This window comes from Bombus terrestris, chromosome 14, assembly GCF_910591885.1.
Source record: "Bombus terrestris chromosome 14, iyBomTerr1.2, whole genome shotgun sequence".
In the NCBI taxonomy this organism is placed as follows: Eukaryota; Metazoa; Arthropoda; class Insecta; order Hymenoptera; family Apidae; genus Bombus; species Bombus terrestris.
The window spans coordinates 8007173-8024628 of NC_063282.1; the positions used below are offsets into that span (position 1 = coordinate 8007173).

The 17456-nt window shown below is 31.8% G+C and overlaps 3 protein-coding genes across 11 annotated transcripts; 1 reads left to right on the plus strand and 2 right to left on the minus strand.

Annotated features, from left to right (window-relative positions):
* Window positions 1–656: 656 nt before the first annotated feature.
* On the plus strand, window positions 657–3883 carry LOC100649391 (mitochondrial glycine transporter). The gene is made up of 8 exons (XM_012316496.3): window positions 657–790; window positions 870–963; window positions 2274–2392; window positions 2472–2556; window positions 2625–2804; window positions 2984–3155; window positions 3232–3491; window positions 3568–3883. The coding sequence occupies exons 2-8, from the start codon at window positions 910–912 to the stop codon at window positions 3592–3594; spliced, it is 897 nt and encodes a 298-aa protein (XP_012171886.2). The 5' UTR covers window positions 657–790; window positions 870–909; the 3' UTR covers window positions 3595–3883.
* On the minus strand, window positions 1420–8217 carry LOC100643626 (luc7-like protein 3). Of its 9 annotated transcripts, none has more exons than XR_001099330.3 (9): window positions 7886–7995; window positions 7533–7781; window positions 7246–7452; window positions 7011–7172; window positions 6745–6926; window positions 6577–6665; window positions 6406–6516; window positions 4272–4342; window positions 1420–1683 (listed from the first exon to the last, which is right to left on the minus strand). XR_001099330.3 is itself a non-coding variant. In XM_048411975.1 (8 exons), the coding sequence occupies exons 2-8, from the start codon at window positions 7988–7990 to the stop codon at window positions 6443–6445; spliced, it is 1068 nt and encodes a 355-aa protein (XP_048267932.1). In that variant the 5' UTR covers window positions 7991–8001; window positions 8076–8217; the 3' UTR covers window positions 3959–6442. The 9 variants fall into 9 exon arrangements, 4 of the variants coding, with proteins under 4 accessions (XP_048267932.1, XP_048267934.1, XP_003400836.1 ...); XR_002308340.2 differs by having other exon boundaries at window positions 5839–6516; XR_002308339.2 differs by having other exon boundaries at window positions 4272–6516.
* Window positions 7932–15200, minus strand: LOC100643861. The gene is made up of 6 exons (XM_003400790.4): window positions 15095–15200; window positions 11584–11812; window positions 10866–10970; window positions 10209–10400; window positions 9498–9734; window positions 7932–9421 (listed from the first exon to the last, which is right to left on the minus strand). Exons 1-6 carry the CDS (start codon window positions 15169–15171, stop codon window positions 9209–9211), a joined length of 1053 nt encoding a protein of 350 aa, XP_003400838.2. The 5' UTR covers window positions 15172–15200; the 3' UTR covers window positions 7932–9208.
* Window positions 15201–17456: the final 2256 nt, after the last annotated feature.

Below are 17456 nucleotides of genomic sequence, written 5' to 3' on the forward strand. Positions count from 1 at the left end.
GTATCCCATGCATTTTTTGTACGCTATTATATCGAGAAACATATCTCGTAAATCTGAAACATACATCTTACAAAATATTTATCAATGAACTGTTTCCATTATTTTTTAGTTGTGAAATGTAAATTTAAAACAAACAATACATACGTCATTGACCACATGCAATTACGAACAAATCCACGACAATATCGCAAACAAATTTATTTCAAAATAATAAGTCCTTTGATAAGATTGAATTTTTTATCAATTTCGCGATAATTTTATAGAACTTTACATTCTACATTACTGCTGACCTATTTGTTTCCAAATGTGCAGTTATTACGAAGTACATTGAGTAGTAATGATATAATTATATTTACAGTATATAGTAATGATAAATGTACGGTATATTTTTAAAATGAATAAAATTAAGTGCTCTATTTAATTTTATAAAATATCAGTGTTTCATCTTCAAATTTTTTAATTCTAACCTAAACAAATTCTTTTTTTATGCCTAAATCTTTACTTTATACTTATAAATTCTTTAGTCAGCTACAAACACATACATATGTCACTATTTTTATCATGAAATATTATGGTACACGAACGATAAATTATTTAAAACAGATAGACTTAATTTTGTAAAGTCATTGTACCAGAGTATATATTTTTAAATAATTCATTTTATCTTTTTATTATTATTTTTTTTAAATTATTTTGAAATTTCATAATAATAATTAAATAGTTTTTCTTATATAAAGAGTGTGAAATTATATGATACTAAGATCAATGTATATAACAAATAATATCTTTGGTAATTCCTATATCTTAGATTACATACATATTGAAATAAGTCACGTTTCATATTAAGTCACGTTTAAATCACGTTTTAGTTTGATATTCTTGGATTTTTTTGCTGGAGTATGCATCGATATGCAGGGTTATTCTATTGACCCAGAACATGGTGAGACAAAGATAAAAGAAAATGTAAGTATGAGTCACATTTTCAACATGCTCAGTATCTTTGTAACAGTAAAGGAAGCATTAAGAAAACATTTTTGTTCAGTTTTGTCTTATATCAAGAATTAGTTCACTTTATTGCATTTTAAAATCTTTTCATTTTTAAACTTCTAATAGATTTTATATCATGGAAGCTTTTGGAACTGTAAGTATTGGAATTTTATCATTTTACAATAACTTCTTTTTTAAATAATTTCTAAGAAATTTATTTAATAAAATTTTTATTGACTGTAGTGATAAAAATCCCAAAAATTGAAAAGGGAAAATATCGTTATACTTAAAGCTACTGTTGGGTTTAAAAAATTTTATTTAGTATTTTCTTTGTTTGTATATATATATGAACAGTTATCTTTTAATAAAATTAGATATAATATTTTATGCTTAATATTATGTAAATAGAAAAGAATATTGGAATGATTAGTGTTTAAATGTATTAAATAAAATTTATTTATTTAATTATTAAATATATTATATTATATATTATGCCTTTTTTGATAAAGATTATTGTATACATTGAATAAAAAAAGAAAGTACTAATATATTTGAATAAAAAATACCTCTAATTAGAAAAAGAGGTGTACTGGATGGGAGATGATTTATGTGGAGCAGTATCCACCATTTAGTATCTCATGTGTTCATTTGCATTATGAATTTGCGAGTTTGATGTCCCAAATTTACAAGTATAAGCTGAAAAAGAAAATAAAAAATTATCTATTCTACGACTATCATAAAAATGTAACTGTTATACAATTATAAAAAGTAGATTTATAATTTTGGTAATATTCAAAGATATTCAAAATAAAATTTTAATATTTAGTAAGACATAAAAGCAGGCCATGTATTAATCATCATTTAGAAATGTTATATCTGTACCAAACATTGTGTGAATTGAATATTATAAATTCTTTTTATAGGATGTATCTTTTCATAGTCTACAGATCTAGACTGCAGCATATTATTTTTAGATATAGTTTACAATTAAAACAAATAATTAAGAAATATTTAAAAAAAGAGTGAAAAAAGATCATCTTGTAATGTATGCATAGATAATAATTATATTGACCTTTTAAAAGAAATTTATAACTCACGTGAGGAAACTCATGCAAGATAACAGGGCATATGTGTATTACAATCACAATTATCATATAAGATGTATCAATATCTACTACACTATTGTATCGCATCTCCAATAAAATATTTCATTTATTCCAATATCAAATATATCATTTATTCCAATGCATTTCCAAAATTAAAATTTTTATATATATCTTTTTTAGTATCCTGTTTTGAAGTCTTTTCTTGTGGGTTCATTATCTGGTACATTTTCAACTATTTTATTTCAACCATTGGATCTTGTTAAAACCAGACTCCAAAGCAAAGTAAATATGCATCTTGAGTAAGTGTAAAATAATACAATGTTTCATTTTTTAAATTAATTTATACAAAATTACTTAATTTGCTTATTCTTGTACTAGTACTCCAAAAAGTGGTACTTTAGGCATAGTAATTCATATAATCAAAAATGAAAATGTGTTTGGACTCTGGAAGGGTATGACTCCAGTAAGAATTTTTGCAATTATTAGATTTAACAAACTTAAGAAATGTTACTGATTAAATAAAATTTTCAGACCATTACTAGAGTTGTACCTGGTGTTGGATTGTATTTTTCAACATTACATTGGTTAAAGCACACATTGCATCTAAAAGATCCACTCACATCTACAGAAGCTTTGTTATTAGGTATTACTGCAAGGTCTATGTCTGGAGTTTTATTAATTCCAATAACAGTAGTAAAAACACGTTTTGAAGTAGGTGTAATCATTATAAATATATTTATATTTTAATATATACACTATAGAAAGAAAAATATGCAGAAAGTAAAATTTAATGATTAGACATAAAAATATTGATATTAATAATCTAGAATATTCCAGTTAATACCGGTTACATGAAATCATAAAATTTAATATTAATATTGTTTTCATAGAGTGAAGTTTATAAATATAATAGCATAGCAGAAGCATTAAGATTAATTTACGAGCAGGAAGGAGTAAGAGGTCTTTCAAGAGGGTTAATACCAACGTTATTAAGAGATGCTCCTTATAGTGGCATTTATCTCACGTTTTATACTCAGTTAAAAAGTATTTTTACGGAAGCAGGTAAATTTTTATCAAAATAAAATTAGAAACTAATTTATTCACGATATGATTATATCTTTTTAATATTTCTTTTTAGATTTGCCCTACGCCAAATCGTCAGCTCCGATTCATTTTAGTTGTGGAATATTAGCAGGAATATTTGCTTCCACTGTAACACAACCTGCCGATGTAATCAAGACAAAAATGCAATTATATCCTAACGAATTTAAAGACGTTCGTAATGCAGCTTTTAGGATTTATAAAAAATATGGTGTATTAGGATATTTTAAAGGCATTGTTCCACGAATGTTGAGAAGGACATTAGTGACTGCAATGGCTTGGACCGTATACGAAGAGGTAGCAAAATTTTTAAATCTTTCACTTTTTTATTATCAAGACAAATCATACGAATTAAATAATATATTATTTTTAGGTTACAAAATTTATAGGGCTTAAATAAAATTGTTTCTATTTAATAATATAATTTTTTGGTGTTTGTTGACATCAAATTTAAAGAAAGTCAATAATTTACGCATGATGGAACCAAAGTCATTCAGCCAATACAAATATTTACACTTGATATACAGTATTTTAATTTTGTACAAAGATAATTTGATTCTAGCGGACAATTGTATTATAGCAAATATCACTACTATGTACAGTATTCAGGTAGAATATCCTATCGCTCAATAATGTGTTATTCCTGCATATATTCTTATTTAATAAATTTTATAATTTAATGTTAAAAATTGTACAGTGTCTGTTACTTTGCTTATATTCCTGCCTATTTTAATGTTTGCATGTTTTCCAAAATAACCTGATACTTTCATTGTAGTACTGTTTTATTAAATTTAATTAACAATCTTAAAAGTATTACAATGTAAATTATAGACAATTTACCTTCATATCTTTTTTTATATGTAGTCTAAAGTAACATTTGCATCAGATACGAATAAATTACTAATAAATCTGTTTTTAATTTTTAAATTATAATGTTGACAATATTAATTAGATACTAAATTTTTAGAATTTTGATTTTTCGTAATTAGCTTGAAGAGTACGCGATGCGACAAATATCAACGTAAACGCAAGTATAAAATTCATAATTGGAATTTTTAGATTATGCAAAATCTTTACCTTAATATTATATTAAGCAGTGTGCAAGTGAGCCTGTTGTAATGGTTATATCCCCATAGCATGTCTCCTGTCTGAAAATAGACAACACAGCTTTTAGAAATTATGATCCTATTATTTTTTTCTCTCATATTAATTTTGGTCGTTACCAAATAGCACAGGATAACGTATTTATATATTATTTGTTAACCTTGTCCTAATACATGACATTTAAAAAATTATCATACTTCTGTCGGCTACATGTGTGAGGAAGTAGATTACATAATTAAAACTGATCATCTTTGCTTGTGACATTGGAAATAAATAGAATAAGTTTTTAAATACATTATACAGAATTTAAATAAAAATAATTGATGTATTAATAAACTTATAGACGAAAAAGGGACATTAATTATCATTACAAAAGTTACATAACAAATGTTATTAACCTTTTTAGAAGATACTTATTAATATAAAAATTTAATATTATTTAATAAATTTACTCCTTTTTCATGTGAGTAAGTCTGTGCTGAAATAATGTTTTAATAAATTTATTTTTAGTAATTCTCCTTCAATATAAAATTATTTATCAGACATATGACAATATAAAAATGAAATGAGAGTGGAATGAAAACCTATCATGATGGATAACAAATTTTCATTAGAAACAATTGGAATCTTTTATCATGTAAGAATCCTTTCATCCCAATGTAACAATACAAGACGATCCTTTATTTAGAACCATTATTTTGATACTTTGCTTCTTCCATTTCTCTTTCTTTCTTTCTACTTCTTTTATAAAGTCTATGTGGTCCAGGATGTATATTATTAAATGTGTGAATGATGTATGAATTACATATGAATTACACAAATGTAGTACGCGCACAAAGTATGAGTTTTCTATAAGCCGAAATGAAGGACGCGGTAAAAGAATAAGACAAGATATGATTAAAGGGGATGTCCTCGGAGCACCATAAGATACATTCCACATGACCTGTCATCAACCTTCAAATCGCTGTACCGTGATATTATAAGAATTACGACTTTCTGCTAAGAAAATTTGACTGAGCTTCGCCATGTCCTGTCTCTCAGAACTAAAAATAATGGAGAAAAAAATGCATGCAAAGGGAAGAATATGCATCATATATGATACATGTTTCTCGAACTTTTACAAGTAAAGTTCAAAAGACGACAATACAACTATATACCAAGTTATAATCTGGACTTATTTATCGATTAATCAATTATAGCCACATGGCTGTTAAATATGCATACTTTATATTTTTGGACTATACATATGAATCTTTTATTATTTCAAAAAATTATGGCTTTATTATCTTAAATGTAATGATTAAACTTGTTCCTTTGGTTACATAGCAGAAATTTTCCCTGACTAATTAATAATTGTTTGATTTCAAATTGAATATGCTCCAATAAATTACAATCAGGGAATAAGGAAAGTAAGAGCAGGAGTTTGTTATCATAACTTTAAGCACTCAAATATTGCTCCAAAATAAAGATCACCATTTTGAAAACGTCTAATTTTCCTAATAAAAGGACATGTTTGGTATTATCATTCCGATATAAATACCTCAGAAATGCGTAGTAGAAGCTAGGATTGTATAGTCACAGTCACACAGGGCACTGTTGTGGCAGGTCTACGGAAGTAGGCACTGTTTCCTCCACTAAACCACTAATTTCTTTTCGACAAAAAAGCTATGCAGTCGTTGAAGTTATATAATTGATTTACCCTATGAAGACATTATACCGATCAAAGCAAGCATAGGTATACCTTCTCCTATCTTGCTCTGTAGACAATATCTATAGTACTACATGATAAAAATACCTTTCATATGGGAACAACTTTTACTATTCCTTGCTCGACATTACCTCGATGCACCGTTTTTTCAGTAATACGTTACATAGAGCGAGCTCGTCACTTTGAAAATTAAACGCTGTACAAACAGGTCCATATGAAATTTAGTACAAGTGTTTCTCCGATTAATAGGCAGGACCAGAGACTGGCTCGCTGTGACTATGCCATTCTTCAAAATTACAGATAATTATCATGTATATATTATGTGCATCTAATGAAACTCACCTGGTAAAGAACCTGTACAGTAATTGAGACGAATATGATATATTGTTTAGTGCATACCTGGCTTACTTCTCACTCACTAACCAATCAAGAGTAGTTACTTGTGACTTCGACTTCTAGATCGATGGCGACGTCGGTTGTGATGACTCGAGCTTCGATGATCACGACTTCCTGAAAGTTAAATGGTTTTTTGAATAGTTCAAATTTTGCAATGGTGCATTCTTTATTTACCTTTATCTCGAGCATGACGTCGGTGATCATCATCTCGATGTCTGTCATGTTTGTCTCTTGATCTGCTTCTACTTCTGTGTCCTGAATTTCTGCACATAATTAGCAATATGAAATTATCATACCTTAATAATTTAATGTAATAAATTAATACGTGAGTAGCTATGATACCTGTGACTGGTTGAGTCATGTCTGCCTTTATCATCATCACGCCTACGACGTTTATCTCTTTCTCTATCCCTATCCCTATCATCTCTTCTTCGCCTATCAAGTTCTTCATTTGCACGTGCTCTTTGTTTTCTATCCTCTTCCCTCCTTTGCTCCTTTTCATCTCTGGCTTTTTCACGTTTACTCTACAAAGTTATTTTTATAGTAATTATCTTTTCAAGCTATGAAAGAATGTATACAAAATATATTTCTTAAAAATTATGAGTTACCATAATTTCTTGAAGAGCGCTCTTTAACCTAGCATAGCCAACATGTTGTTTACCCATTAGGTGATCATCAATTCGTTGTTGAGCATCACCAACAATAAGAAATGCACCACATACATCACATACCTCCATTTGTTTTTCTTGTGCAGCAGCTAATTCAGCAGTCTAAGATAAACGAAATTTTTAGCTTTTACTGTTCTTTATTATGATATCTTATACAATGTATTATAATATTTACCTGATTGTAATGACTATTATCATTAGACTTCCGTAACGTTTCTCGTTCTTCTTTTAATTGATCGCATAGTCTCATTAGGCCTTGAGCCTGTTCCACATTGCCTTGTATTCCGCTTTGTTCTGCTTCTTCTACTAGTTTATTGATTTTTTCAGTTAAAAGTGCAATTTGTTCTTCATTTCTTTGAGTTTGTGCTGGTGTCAAGGTAGGCTAAATAAATAACAATTTATAGATTTTTATCATTACAAACACAGGGCACTCTACAAAATGAATCTTTAAAATTAATTTACCGCTTCTGTTCTTCCAATAAGGGCTAATCGTTGTTTTCCCTTTATTATTTTTCTTTCAACTTCATTCAACATGCTTTGACAAAATCTAATAAATTCATCCTCGTATTGTTGTTTTCGATACGAGTAGGGAGCTTTTTCGAATAATTCTCTAGCTTCGTCATCATGCACTCGAGAACACGCACCCAAATCAGCTCTCGTATTAACGAATAAATCATGAGGGCAAAATTTAACTAAATACAATTTACAAAACTGTAATGAAAAATAAGAATGAAAATTATGACGAAATATCAATACTTCAAAACTCCAACTTTTAAAATGACTATGTCGGAATATCAACATTTTCGAGTACTTACCTCAGGATCTTCCCAATTAAGTTCTTTGGGTTTTTCATTGGGAAGAACATTTCTATTCCTTCCCATAAGCTCGTCGAGCAGAGCAGCAGCAGCAGCAGCAGCCATGTTCCAAAATTCTTGATTGAATGTCGGTTATTAATGGTATACGAAAATGCACCGATAATTTTTATGTAAACACTATGAAACTTACGTAGTTTGTTCTACGTAGTTGTTTATGAGTAAGATTTAATAAATGATGGAACTGTGTAAAGTTACTCGAACAAGAAAAACACACAGGGACATTAAGTGAATCAAACGAAATGTTAATACTTTGATTCTAACCCCGAACTCCTTTTTACTTTAGAAGGCGGTAGTGTAGCAAACAATATGGCGAAACTTATAGAAAGTATATACATATGTGAAAGCGAACAAGAGAAAATCCAAATTTTCACTCGTTCAATTCAATAAACAATGTATATTAAACAAATCCTAACTTGTTTTATATTTCTTTCAGTTGTTTCTTCTTTATTTATTTATTGCAAGTATCCTGAAAAATTAAAAAAGAAACTCTATACAGTAAAACGCAACATGAGCCGCGCTATGACGTTCTGACAATATTCGTTACTACGTGATATAATATAAAACATCAATGTCTCTTTTTAACAGTATATATATATGTACACCTAAGTTTATTATCATTTTCTTTATAAGAATAAAAAATAATTTCATTATTCAATTATATCCGATACATATGCATGACTTAATTTTTTTATATATTTTATATCATACATAACTCGTTTAAACAGATGGTTGACTATTTCTCCGCGTACATAACCTTAAGCGCGTCTTATATAAATTTTGCTTTCTTGTTTTTGGGATTTTCAGCACGCATTTAAAAAATATTCATAATAACAACATTCTAAAGTAACAAGCGTTATTAAAGATAACGTAATAACAATTTATTGGTTATCACTGTTAAACTAATGTTGATTACACATATATTGCATGTTTGCAATATCCATAAATATAATTTCATATCTAATTCAGCATACCAATTATAAATTCGGATATCAATCGTTCTCAATCTAAAAATAATTGTCAGATTTCTACAGAATAAGAGTATGAAATGCTAGAAACGATTTATATATTATACAATTAATTCATAGAACTATAACTATACTTTATTCGTATAAATATAATAATTACTCCAAAGTGTGCTTTTGTCTTTTCTTTGTAATTTTAACGAAAGATGTATGATGACACCAGATGTGATATAATTAACGACAGAAATGTGACGATGATTGCGACGATGGATGATAATTATCAAAGGAATGCCGATTGAATTTATTCGTACTCTTCGTCATCGGGTCGTACTTGAGGGAATCTTCTCACAGGTTGGTGTTGAGGTTGCGGGCGTCTATGTTGAAGAGGAATGTTCACTTCCTCAGGACTGCGGAAAACTTGATTCACAGGTAAACGAAATTGAGGAAGACCCGTTGGTTGTGGACGTGCTGACGGTGGAATACTATTCAACGTAGGTTGGGGACTCGCATACACCTATAGATATATATCTCACATTTTTATCCCCTTTTGCTTTATATTTCAAGGTGGTAGCATGTAAATAAAATCTTACAGGTGGAGTAGGACGGCGAATAGGTGCAGAAGGAGTAATCTGATAGTCACCAGCCTCGCGCTCGTCCGGGTGAATGTCTGTCGGGAAGTATCTTTCGCTGTATCTCAAGGTTACGTTGGGTTTGTTCTCAGCTTCAGCCAAGTTCAATGGTTTGTAAAGGTACTCGTTGACGAAATGGTACTGCGAACTCTTTTTGCAATTGATGTCTCCACTCGGAGGCATGCAAATTAGATGAACCTGTAACAGAGATCTGTAACTGTCTCGAGGTTTAAGCAGAGAAAGGAGTTTCGTGGGATAGTTAACGCCGCGTACATTTTTATTTGCATCTCTGCTACCGAGAAAAGGAACGCGAGTAGATTATCCCGGAAACGCATAACGACTCACTGGTATCGGGCGATTGAACGTGCGATTTATGATTGGCCTTACCCACCTGCTTGTCCGGGTACAGAAAACCGGAAGAGGTATGGTGAAAACGCGCGCCAAAGCATGAGAGAAGTGAAATTTGCTTATCAGTGATATTCAAACCTGGCTGTTTGCACGATCACGGGAATTTTATATTTTTCAACGTTTTCACTTGCAGCAGCTCAGATTACGCATAAAAGGTCACTATTCGTGTAATTACGGAATAAAACAGGTATAGAAAGTGTCTCGCATTCTTGCGTTGAATATGGAGAGTAGATCTATTTAAAGATTGTGTCTGCTGAAAATTACCTGATGGAATGTAAATCCTTCGGGGCAGATCCAAGAATGTTTCGCGTTGTCTTGACAATAATGGAAGACTTCGCAATTAAGATCTTCATCGGCATAATAGCCCGTTTGTTTATTCACACAATCGAATTTACTTTGTGGTAAAAGAAGAGTCAAACGATCGGGCTCTTCTTTCTCTTCCAATTCTTCAGCTTCCTTTAAGTTTAGAATACAATTTGAAGCATTATACATGTTTTAATGCGAACAAAGTAGGTACTAAACCGTTTATGTAAGACATTTCATTTCTCTGTTTTATTTTTTGAAAGATAGTAGCTAAGATCTTTCTTAAAATTAGCTCAACGATTTACTACAAAATTATTACTTAATTTCAATAGTCGTTCTGGGATGGCAACGAAATACGTAATTATTGGAAATCACAGACAAAACAAAAATGCTTTACTTCTTCAAGAACATTTCTTTCTTTTCATCGTAATGACTGACTATTACATAAGCTTATTGAGTGGAACTGCAAACAATGAATGCAAGAATTTCTTAGACTACTTTCACTTATTGTGAGATACAAAAGCGTAACAGTTTCACCTGTACATCGATATTCCTTAAAATTTTTTAAATGACAACTGTATAATTTGCTTTGAATGGATATTAAAGAAATATAATTACCCGAGCATTTTGTGGTTGTCCACCACGAAGAATACCACCACGTGGTGGTCCATTCACTCTAATAGCTGCCTGGTCGAGAGGTGGGCCCGATGGTTTACGGTATAGCTATAAAAGAATAATGCTTGCAAATGAAAAGTACCTGTATTTATATTCATGAATGAAGAGCAATCAAATTCATCTTGTGCTTCTTGGATCATTCATGAAAGTATGCGGTTATGCATGGTAATATATAAAGGTACGCGAGTCGATACGTTAAAGCAATTGAAAGTAACTTATTTTTACGTAAGTTGTTACGCAACATGTAGCGACAGGCGCAATTATATGACGTAACTGTTTTCGTTGCAAGTAATAATTTTAATTTTATATATGTTTATAATTAGATAAAAGTAACAATCGTTGTCATAACATCAGAAATATCTAGTTTCTCCCCTAACAAAAAAAAAAAAAAAAAATTATTTCGGTATAGTCATCGCAGTTCTTTATCTTCAGGATTGGTATCTTTAAAAGTTTGACAATTCATAACAAAATTCTCAAATTTCTACATGTCCTTGTTTCATATGAAGATTCATTATGAAGATTATAGAAGATATGAAGGGAAAAGATACGAAAAGTCATATTTCTTGTAAGAGCTAATTTGTACTTATAATATTTTTCTCCTGTAATTTTCATATGTACAAAACCTAATGTATCGTGAATAAATTATAATTTTATTGCTTACAGGTGGTTGACTGCTGGGATTTCTGAAGGCAGGCGTCGGAGAAGGAGTAGGTGTTACAATGTTATCCTCATAGCTGTTATCGCGGAAACCTTGACCAGCGTTAAGGCCAGTCGAATAGAGTGGCCCTAAACTGGATGATTTGCCGGGATAAGGCACTCTTGGTTCTAGGTCGTAAGATCCCTGCGCTGCTGCTGTTGCAGCTAATGCCGCTAGACACAGCCAATACATTCTATAAATGGAAATCGTGAGAGTTCCGTTAAGTGATCCACGTCAATTTTTCACTCTTCAGGATGACGCGTGTGATATATTTTTCGATATGTAGTACAGAGAGAAAATTTATCCCATTTGTTGCGGACATATGCAAGGGAAAGCGACCTTGGTTCTTGATGCCCTCCATAAAGCGCCATAGCCAAGTCGAAGTGAAAAGCAGCGATATTTCATTAGATTTACGTAAAGTTGATGTTCATCTCGCGCGAAATTATTATCATTATTTATAAATTAATCGATCTCATTTATTACCTTGTAATCGCATCGCGTGCGACTGATTATTTTTCAACATCTTTTACGTAATTCTTTTCACGTTTGAATTGATTAATAACGACATTAGTAGCGGTGATCTTCCAGTGTTTAATAATCAAATATATCATTACAATTTCACCCGCAGATATGGATGTATTAGAAATGAGAAATGGTTGAAGGAGAGATAGGAGCATAAATCATTGGTTAGAAAAGTGGTACATATCTGTTAACTTTTTAGCAGATTCATTCGCAGCTGACCGTCTATAAATGTACTGAAATCATGCATGTCGATGACCTAAAATATTCGCGAGAAATGTAGTAAAATAACCTAATCGATAAATACACTTACTTACATATATGTAAACGTATAAGTATATTTATTCAAAGGAAACGAAACTAGTTACTTTCTACATAAATATACTTTAACGAAATTATCAATATTTATCGTATTTATCAAACGTAGGAAGAGTTCATTAAACTTATCGATTTTTTGGTGACAGCCTATTGTTTGTCTTGAAAGAAGTACATCCGTTTACACTTCTACCGATAATGGTCGTGGAAAGCACCTTACTTTCTAAGTGCGTAAAACACGGATAGTGGTTTCACGATTCGTTGGAAACATCTCATTCGTAACGGTGATGACGATGTATCGCGAGAGATCCGGGGCTTTCGATAAATTTGAAAGGCTCGATTTACGAAAGTGAATCTTCCGACATCTCAGTGGTAATAATCTGTCAGTTGTTAAGAGAAATCTCTTGTACAGATGTGATAGATGCGAAAAGATATCACGGAGATTAATACATCGAGAAATTAAAGCGATCTTTATATTTAACATATCAAATAAATTGTAATTGAGAAGGAAAAATTGTAATAAATATCCCTCTATTTTTACTTTTTACAAATACCCTATTTCTTATAAAACAGGCTATGTCACAGGAAAGCATTTACAATACCAAAAGTTTCGAACCGCTATGTGTTTCATAATCATTACTCTTGAATTAAAAACCAAATCCAGTACAGATACAACCGGATAAGTGATTTCAAATTTTATAATATCAGTGAAATAGTTACTTGCATAGATCACTGGTGAAAACTTTTTATTTTTTTTGAGAAGGTAAACCCGAATAAAACGAGTATTGGAAAAGGTTTCCTGAGCCTGTTACAAAGATCAAATGTAACCTGCTTTTTCCTCGTTTAATACAACTTTTACGCAACTCGTTTCTCGTATGGGATCCCGGGTCATCGCGTAATTCCGTTGCGGTGATTTACTTGATTGACCAGTCCATTTAAAGAAACAAAGTGGTCAATAAGTAGCAACTACAGGGAACGGAAAAAATGTCGCTCTTAATGAGAATCTTGTCTTTACTAGGCGTAAGTCCGCGAACCGGCCGATCGTTAAAGAGTCAGTTGCAAACTTGGTTCGATCGGTAGCTCCGAGTGAAAGTGAGAGGGTCTGCGTGTAAAAATGGTACTATCCGGAGAAAAATGGGAACGTATCTGTCTAGAGCGTTGCAAATTATGTTATGGTGTAAGAGTATGTATGCAGATCGCGAAACAATATCGTTCAACGTACGCAACTGGAAAGGATACCGATCAAGGATTCGATAGAACTTGATGTCAGGAATTCGATCACCACCACTAATTTTTCATGTTTCGTTTCTATTTCAGTTTCTCCGATATCGTCGATCAAAAAAAATCGTAGAAACTTTCTCCGCATGCTGGTACATGATCAAACGTAATTAACATATCTTAATAATTAGAGCAATTTTCAGAGATTACTTGGAATGTAATTGTGCGAATTTAGTTTCTTTTTTACTTGGATGTATTTATGGCAACGATTAGTTTCATTCAATGAAATCTCCTGTAATAAATCGCTAAACTTTCTCAAGGTTGACTGCTTTGAATTAAAAATGTAGATTCAGCATGATGGATCATATGATTTTTAATACATATTAATTGAGATTGATTTACTTTTATAAGTGTGACTAATTTGCAATAAATGTGAGAAAATGGGAATGATCCAAGTTATTGTCGAAATTAATTTGAGGATTTTTTAAAAGAAATATTTCTTGTTTTCAACGAAGTTATGTTTGAGATTGGAAGCTGATCCACGGGGGGTTCTCGAATCATATCAAAGAAAGCAATTACATAATGAAAAAAGAGATAGTTGTCGGACAACTACAAACGAGAGAAACGCGACGGTATAATATAATCAGTAGAGGGCATACGTAACTGGTCGGCCAATTGTCAGACTTGAACGTGTTCTCACGGAAATCTGGAGCAGACTTTATTTTTGTGGCGACATTTTTTTTTTTATTCAAAGTAGATAAAAGCTACGGTCTTCAGAGTGCCAACTTTTTATTCTCGTATTCTATGCTCCAGAATTTTAAGATTATAAGAAGTCTTGAAAGAATAATTTTATTTTTAATCAATATTATATAATATAATAAAATGATATTATATAAGCTTAAAAATGTTTAAAATGAACTACCCTACTATAGATTCTACGAATTAAGAATAATTGATAAAATAGTTCGATGTAATAACACATCGATCAACTAATGCGACTAAAATCTTTCATAAATTCCTAACTTGCAGTTCCTGATCGCCCTCGCACAACCGGTTTCCTTTCCCGTTTCCAGGGCACGTGCCATAATCTTTGCTCCGCCATGCATAACGACGATAATTTCGCAAAATTTTTCATAATATTTCCATAGACCTACCTATTGCAATACACATTGGTATTCGAATCTACTACGTTGAATATTGTTAAATATCATCCGGATTATTTATTCATCGTTAATCGTTCCAAATAATTATTCGCACGTTAAAAAAAGAACATCAATGATACACAGATGAAAAGTCGAGAAATGATCATTGGATTTCCAATGGAAAACACTTGCACTGTTCTATTATTATTTGTCACTAATCCCACATTTTTGACTTCTTCCCCTTCTCAAATTTTTCGAAACGTACTTTTTACCCCACTTACCTGTCAACGACGGAGGTAGAGGAGTAACAGCACGATTGACAACACACGAGCTTTATCTTGGCGGGCCGGTTCTTCATTCTCTTATATAGCGTGTCTCGCTGAAAGTTACCTCCACCAAGTAATATCTGGGTTCGCTTTGGGGTAGTGGGAGACATTGGTCGATGTACATTGTAAATCGATGTGTTCTCCAAAATTTTTGGTCCACAAACGGTGATCTTAAACAGCGAAAAATGATCAATGCCATATCAATCCAATGAGCAAGATGAATTTGATGTAATGGTATAAAAGTATAACTGTGAATTACTCTAACTTTATTTATCGGATTATATCGGATGATGCAGTGAAGCAGTCCTAATGATTTAATTAAGTATAATGTTCAGTATGGGACATTTATGGATAAATGCAATTTACCTTAGATTTAGATGATTTGGAACTAAATTAAACGTAATCTTTTGAAATTGTGATTAGTAGAAGAAGCCGTGGATGTTTACAATGAAAAAGTTTTCATGTGCCGCGAACGGTAAAATAATTTCTTTGGCTTACTTTGAAGCTGAAATCTTTTCTCTCTGACTTTCCATTTTCATTTCAAGCATTAATAAGTTGTTTCGCGTGGCTTTATTCGCGGAACGCTAAATAGTTTCTTTTATCCATTCGTTCCTTTCGTCCACGCATTCCCAAAATGAATCTTGTAAAATGAATGAGACGTATAGAGATCTTAATTAATGAAGTAGAATACGAAATAGAATTTTGGATCATGTTTTATCATCGAAAGGCTTTACATACGTACTCTACTATGTCAAATTGTATTACATGATATATAGGATATAGATCGTAAAAATCGAATCAGAAATAATAGAAAGCTAATTACGTTAAACGTGGAATTTATATGTATATACGTAACGAAGCAGGTATTGTACTATGATATGTAATCGATTGCAGTTAAAGCACGATACCTATCTGGCAATTCAAGAAAGTGAAACAGAGCTGCGTCAAATCAGAAATTCTTAAGTGAAATTCCTTACGTTTTTTCCACTTGAATGTCGAAAGCTATCAGTGGAATTAAGAAAGAATAGATAAAGGTGAACATAATTATTGGCAATATTTGTATACCAATGGATGTGTTTTCATGGTTAATGAGATTTTAACGAAGCACCTGAAGAAAAAGCGGTTGATTGCACGGTTGGATGCAATTCTTACGTCACCGATAGCTACGGCCTTTTGATACTTCTTATTTTTGTAGACACGAGAATTCACATCCGGTCGTTTCCGCAAAGTATTTTCAATAGCAATGGGGTCCCAACGAAATCAGGTGAAATGGCTTTCTACCACGCACCACATGAAAATTTTCTTCCGATAGTAGGTCGCTGTATTTTGACGACTCAAATTTTACGCCGTTGCTAAAACTTTATTTGCATTCAATAAACGTGAGTTTAATCTTTATGTGCATCAATGAACTGCTTATTTTGATTTTATAAACTGTTGGAGTACATCGACAGGATATTCTATATTCATTTATTAAGTTTCTATTGTCATTAAAAAATCTTAAAGTAGCAAATGGTATAAGAATTTGAGACAAGAACTTGCGATAAATAATGATAAGCTAAAGTTGCTTTTCTGCGTATCACTGGCCTATTTGCGTGCATCTTTGTATCTCTTCGTATGCACGACGTACAAATATACACTTTAATTGCTTTTCACCTAAATCGTAAGCTGCACACTGTGTTACTGAAATGTCGAAAGTAGGTTGGTTTATCCGTACTTAATTTAATTACCTTTCACGCAGAATCCATATCTTGATTACATCCATAAAAAGTTCTTGTATTCTTTCCTTTCTTCTTATGCACTTATTCGCTTTTCAATTATTTTCTCAGTTTAATTTCTCGAGTACATTACATTCTAAGATACCAATTTTTAACTTAACGGTTCTAAAACGTTAACGTTATATAAGGATTTTGTAAATGGAGCCAGTGATTTTGACATGATCGTTCGATTGTACGTCAATCAATCGGTAAGCGCCTGGGTGAACCGAAGAGGAGGGAGAACAATGTCAAAATTCACGCCCACTGAGAAACTTTCGATCTCTTTTCTTCGATTTCTTGACTCTTCGGCAGCGTGAATCGCCTCTCCCCCTTGAATTCAACGCGCTGCTTAGCATGTAATTTATTGAAATCGTATGGAAACGGATCGCATGGACTTTCTTTCTTGCAGAGACGCCTATCGAAGGTCATTGTTTTCACTTGACGGAAATCGAGGAGTGATTCCTTTCGATTGATGCGATCGACGAGATCCCTCTAAGATTCGGCCGTCATTCACTTTCTTTGCCTCTCCTTGTTCTTCATACTGTAACTTTTCCTTTTCTTGT

Coding starts and splice junctions, on each gene's coding strand:
- LOC100649391 (XM_012316496.3), top strand. CDS start 910: ATGCAGGGTTATTCTATTGACCCAGAACATGGTGAGACAAAGATAAAA. Junction 2,393..2,471: donor AAAGTAAATATGCATCTTGA/GTAAGTGTAAAA, acceptor TTCTTGTACTAG/TACTCCAAAAAGTGGTACTT. Junction 3,156..3,231: donor AAGTATTTTTACGGAAGCAG/GTAAATTTTTAT, acceptor ATTTCTTTTTAG/ATTTGCCCTACGCCAAATCG.
- LOC100643626 (XM_048411975.1), bottom strand. CDS start 7,990: ATGGCTGCTGCTGCTGCTGCTGCTCTGCTCGACGAGCTTATGGGAAGG. Junction 6,927..7,010: donor GCGCTCTTCAAGAAATTATG/GTAACTCATAAT, acceptor ATAACTTTGTAG/AGTAAACGTGAAAAAGCCAG. Junction 6,517..6,576: donor ACGTCATGCTCGAGATAAAG/GTAAATAAAGAA, acceptor TTTAACTTTCAG/GAAGTCGTGATCATCGAAGC.
- LOC100643861 (XM_003400790.4), bottom strand. CDS start 15,171: ATGAAGAACCGGCCCGCCAAGATAAAGCTCGTGTGTTGTCAATCGTGC. Junction 10,971..11,583: donor ATCCCAGCAGTCAACCACCT/GTAAGCAATAAA, acceptor ATTCTTTTATAG/CTATACCGTAAACCATCGGG. Junction 9,735..10,208: donor AAGGATTTACATTCCATCAG/GTAATTTTCAGC, acceptor TCTCTGTTACAG/GTTCATCTAATTTGCATGCC.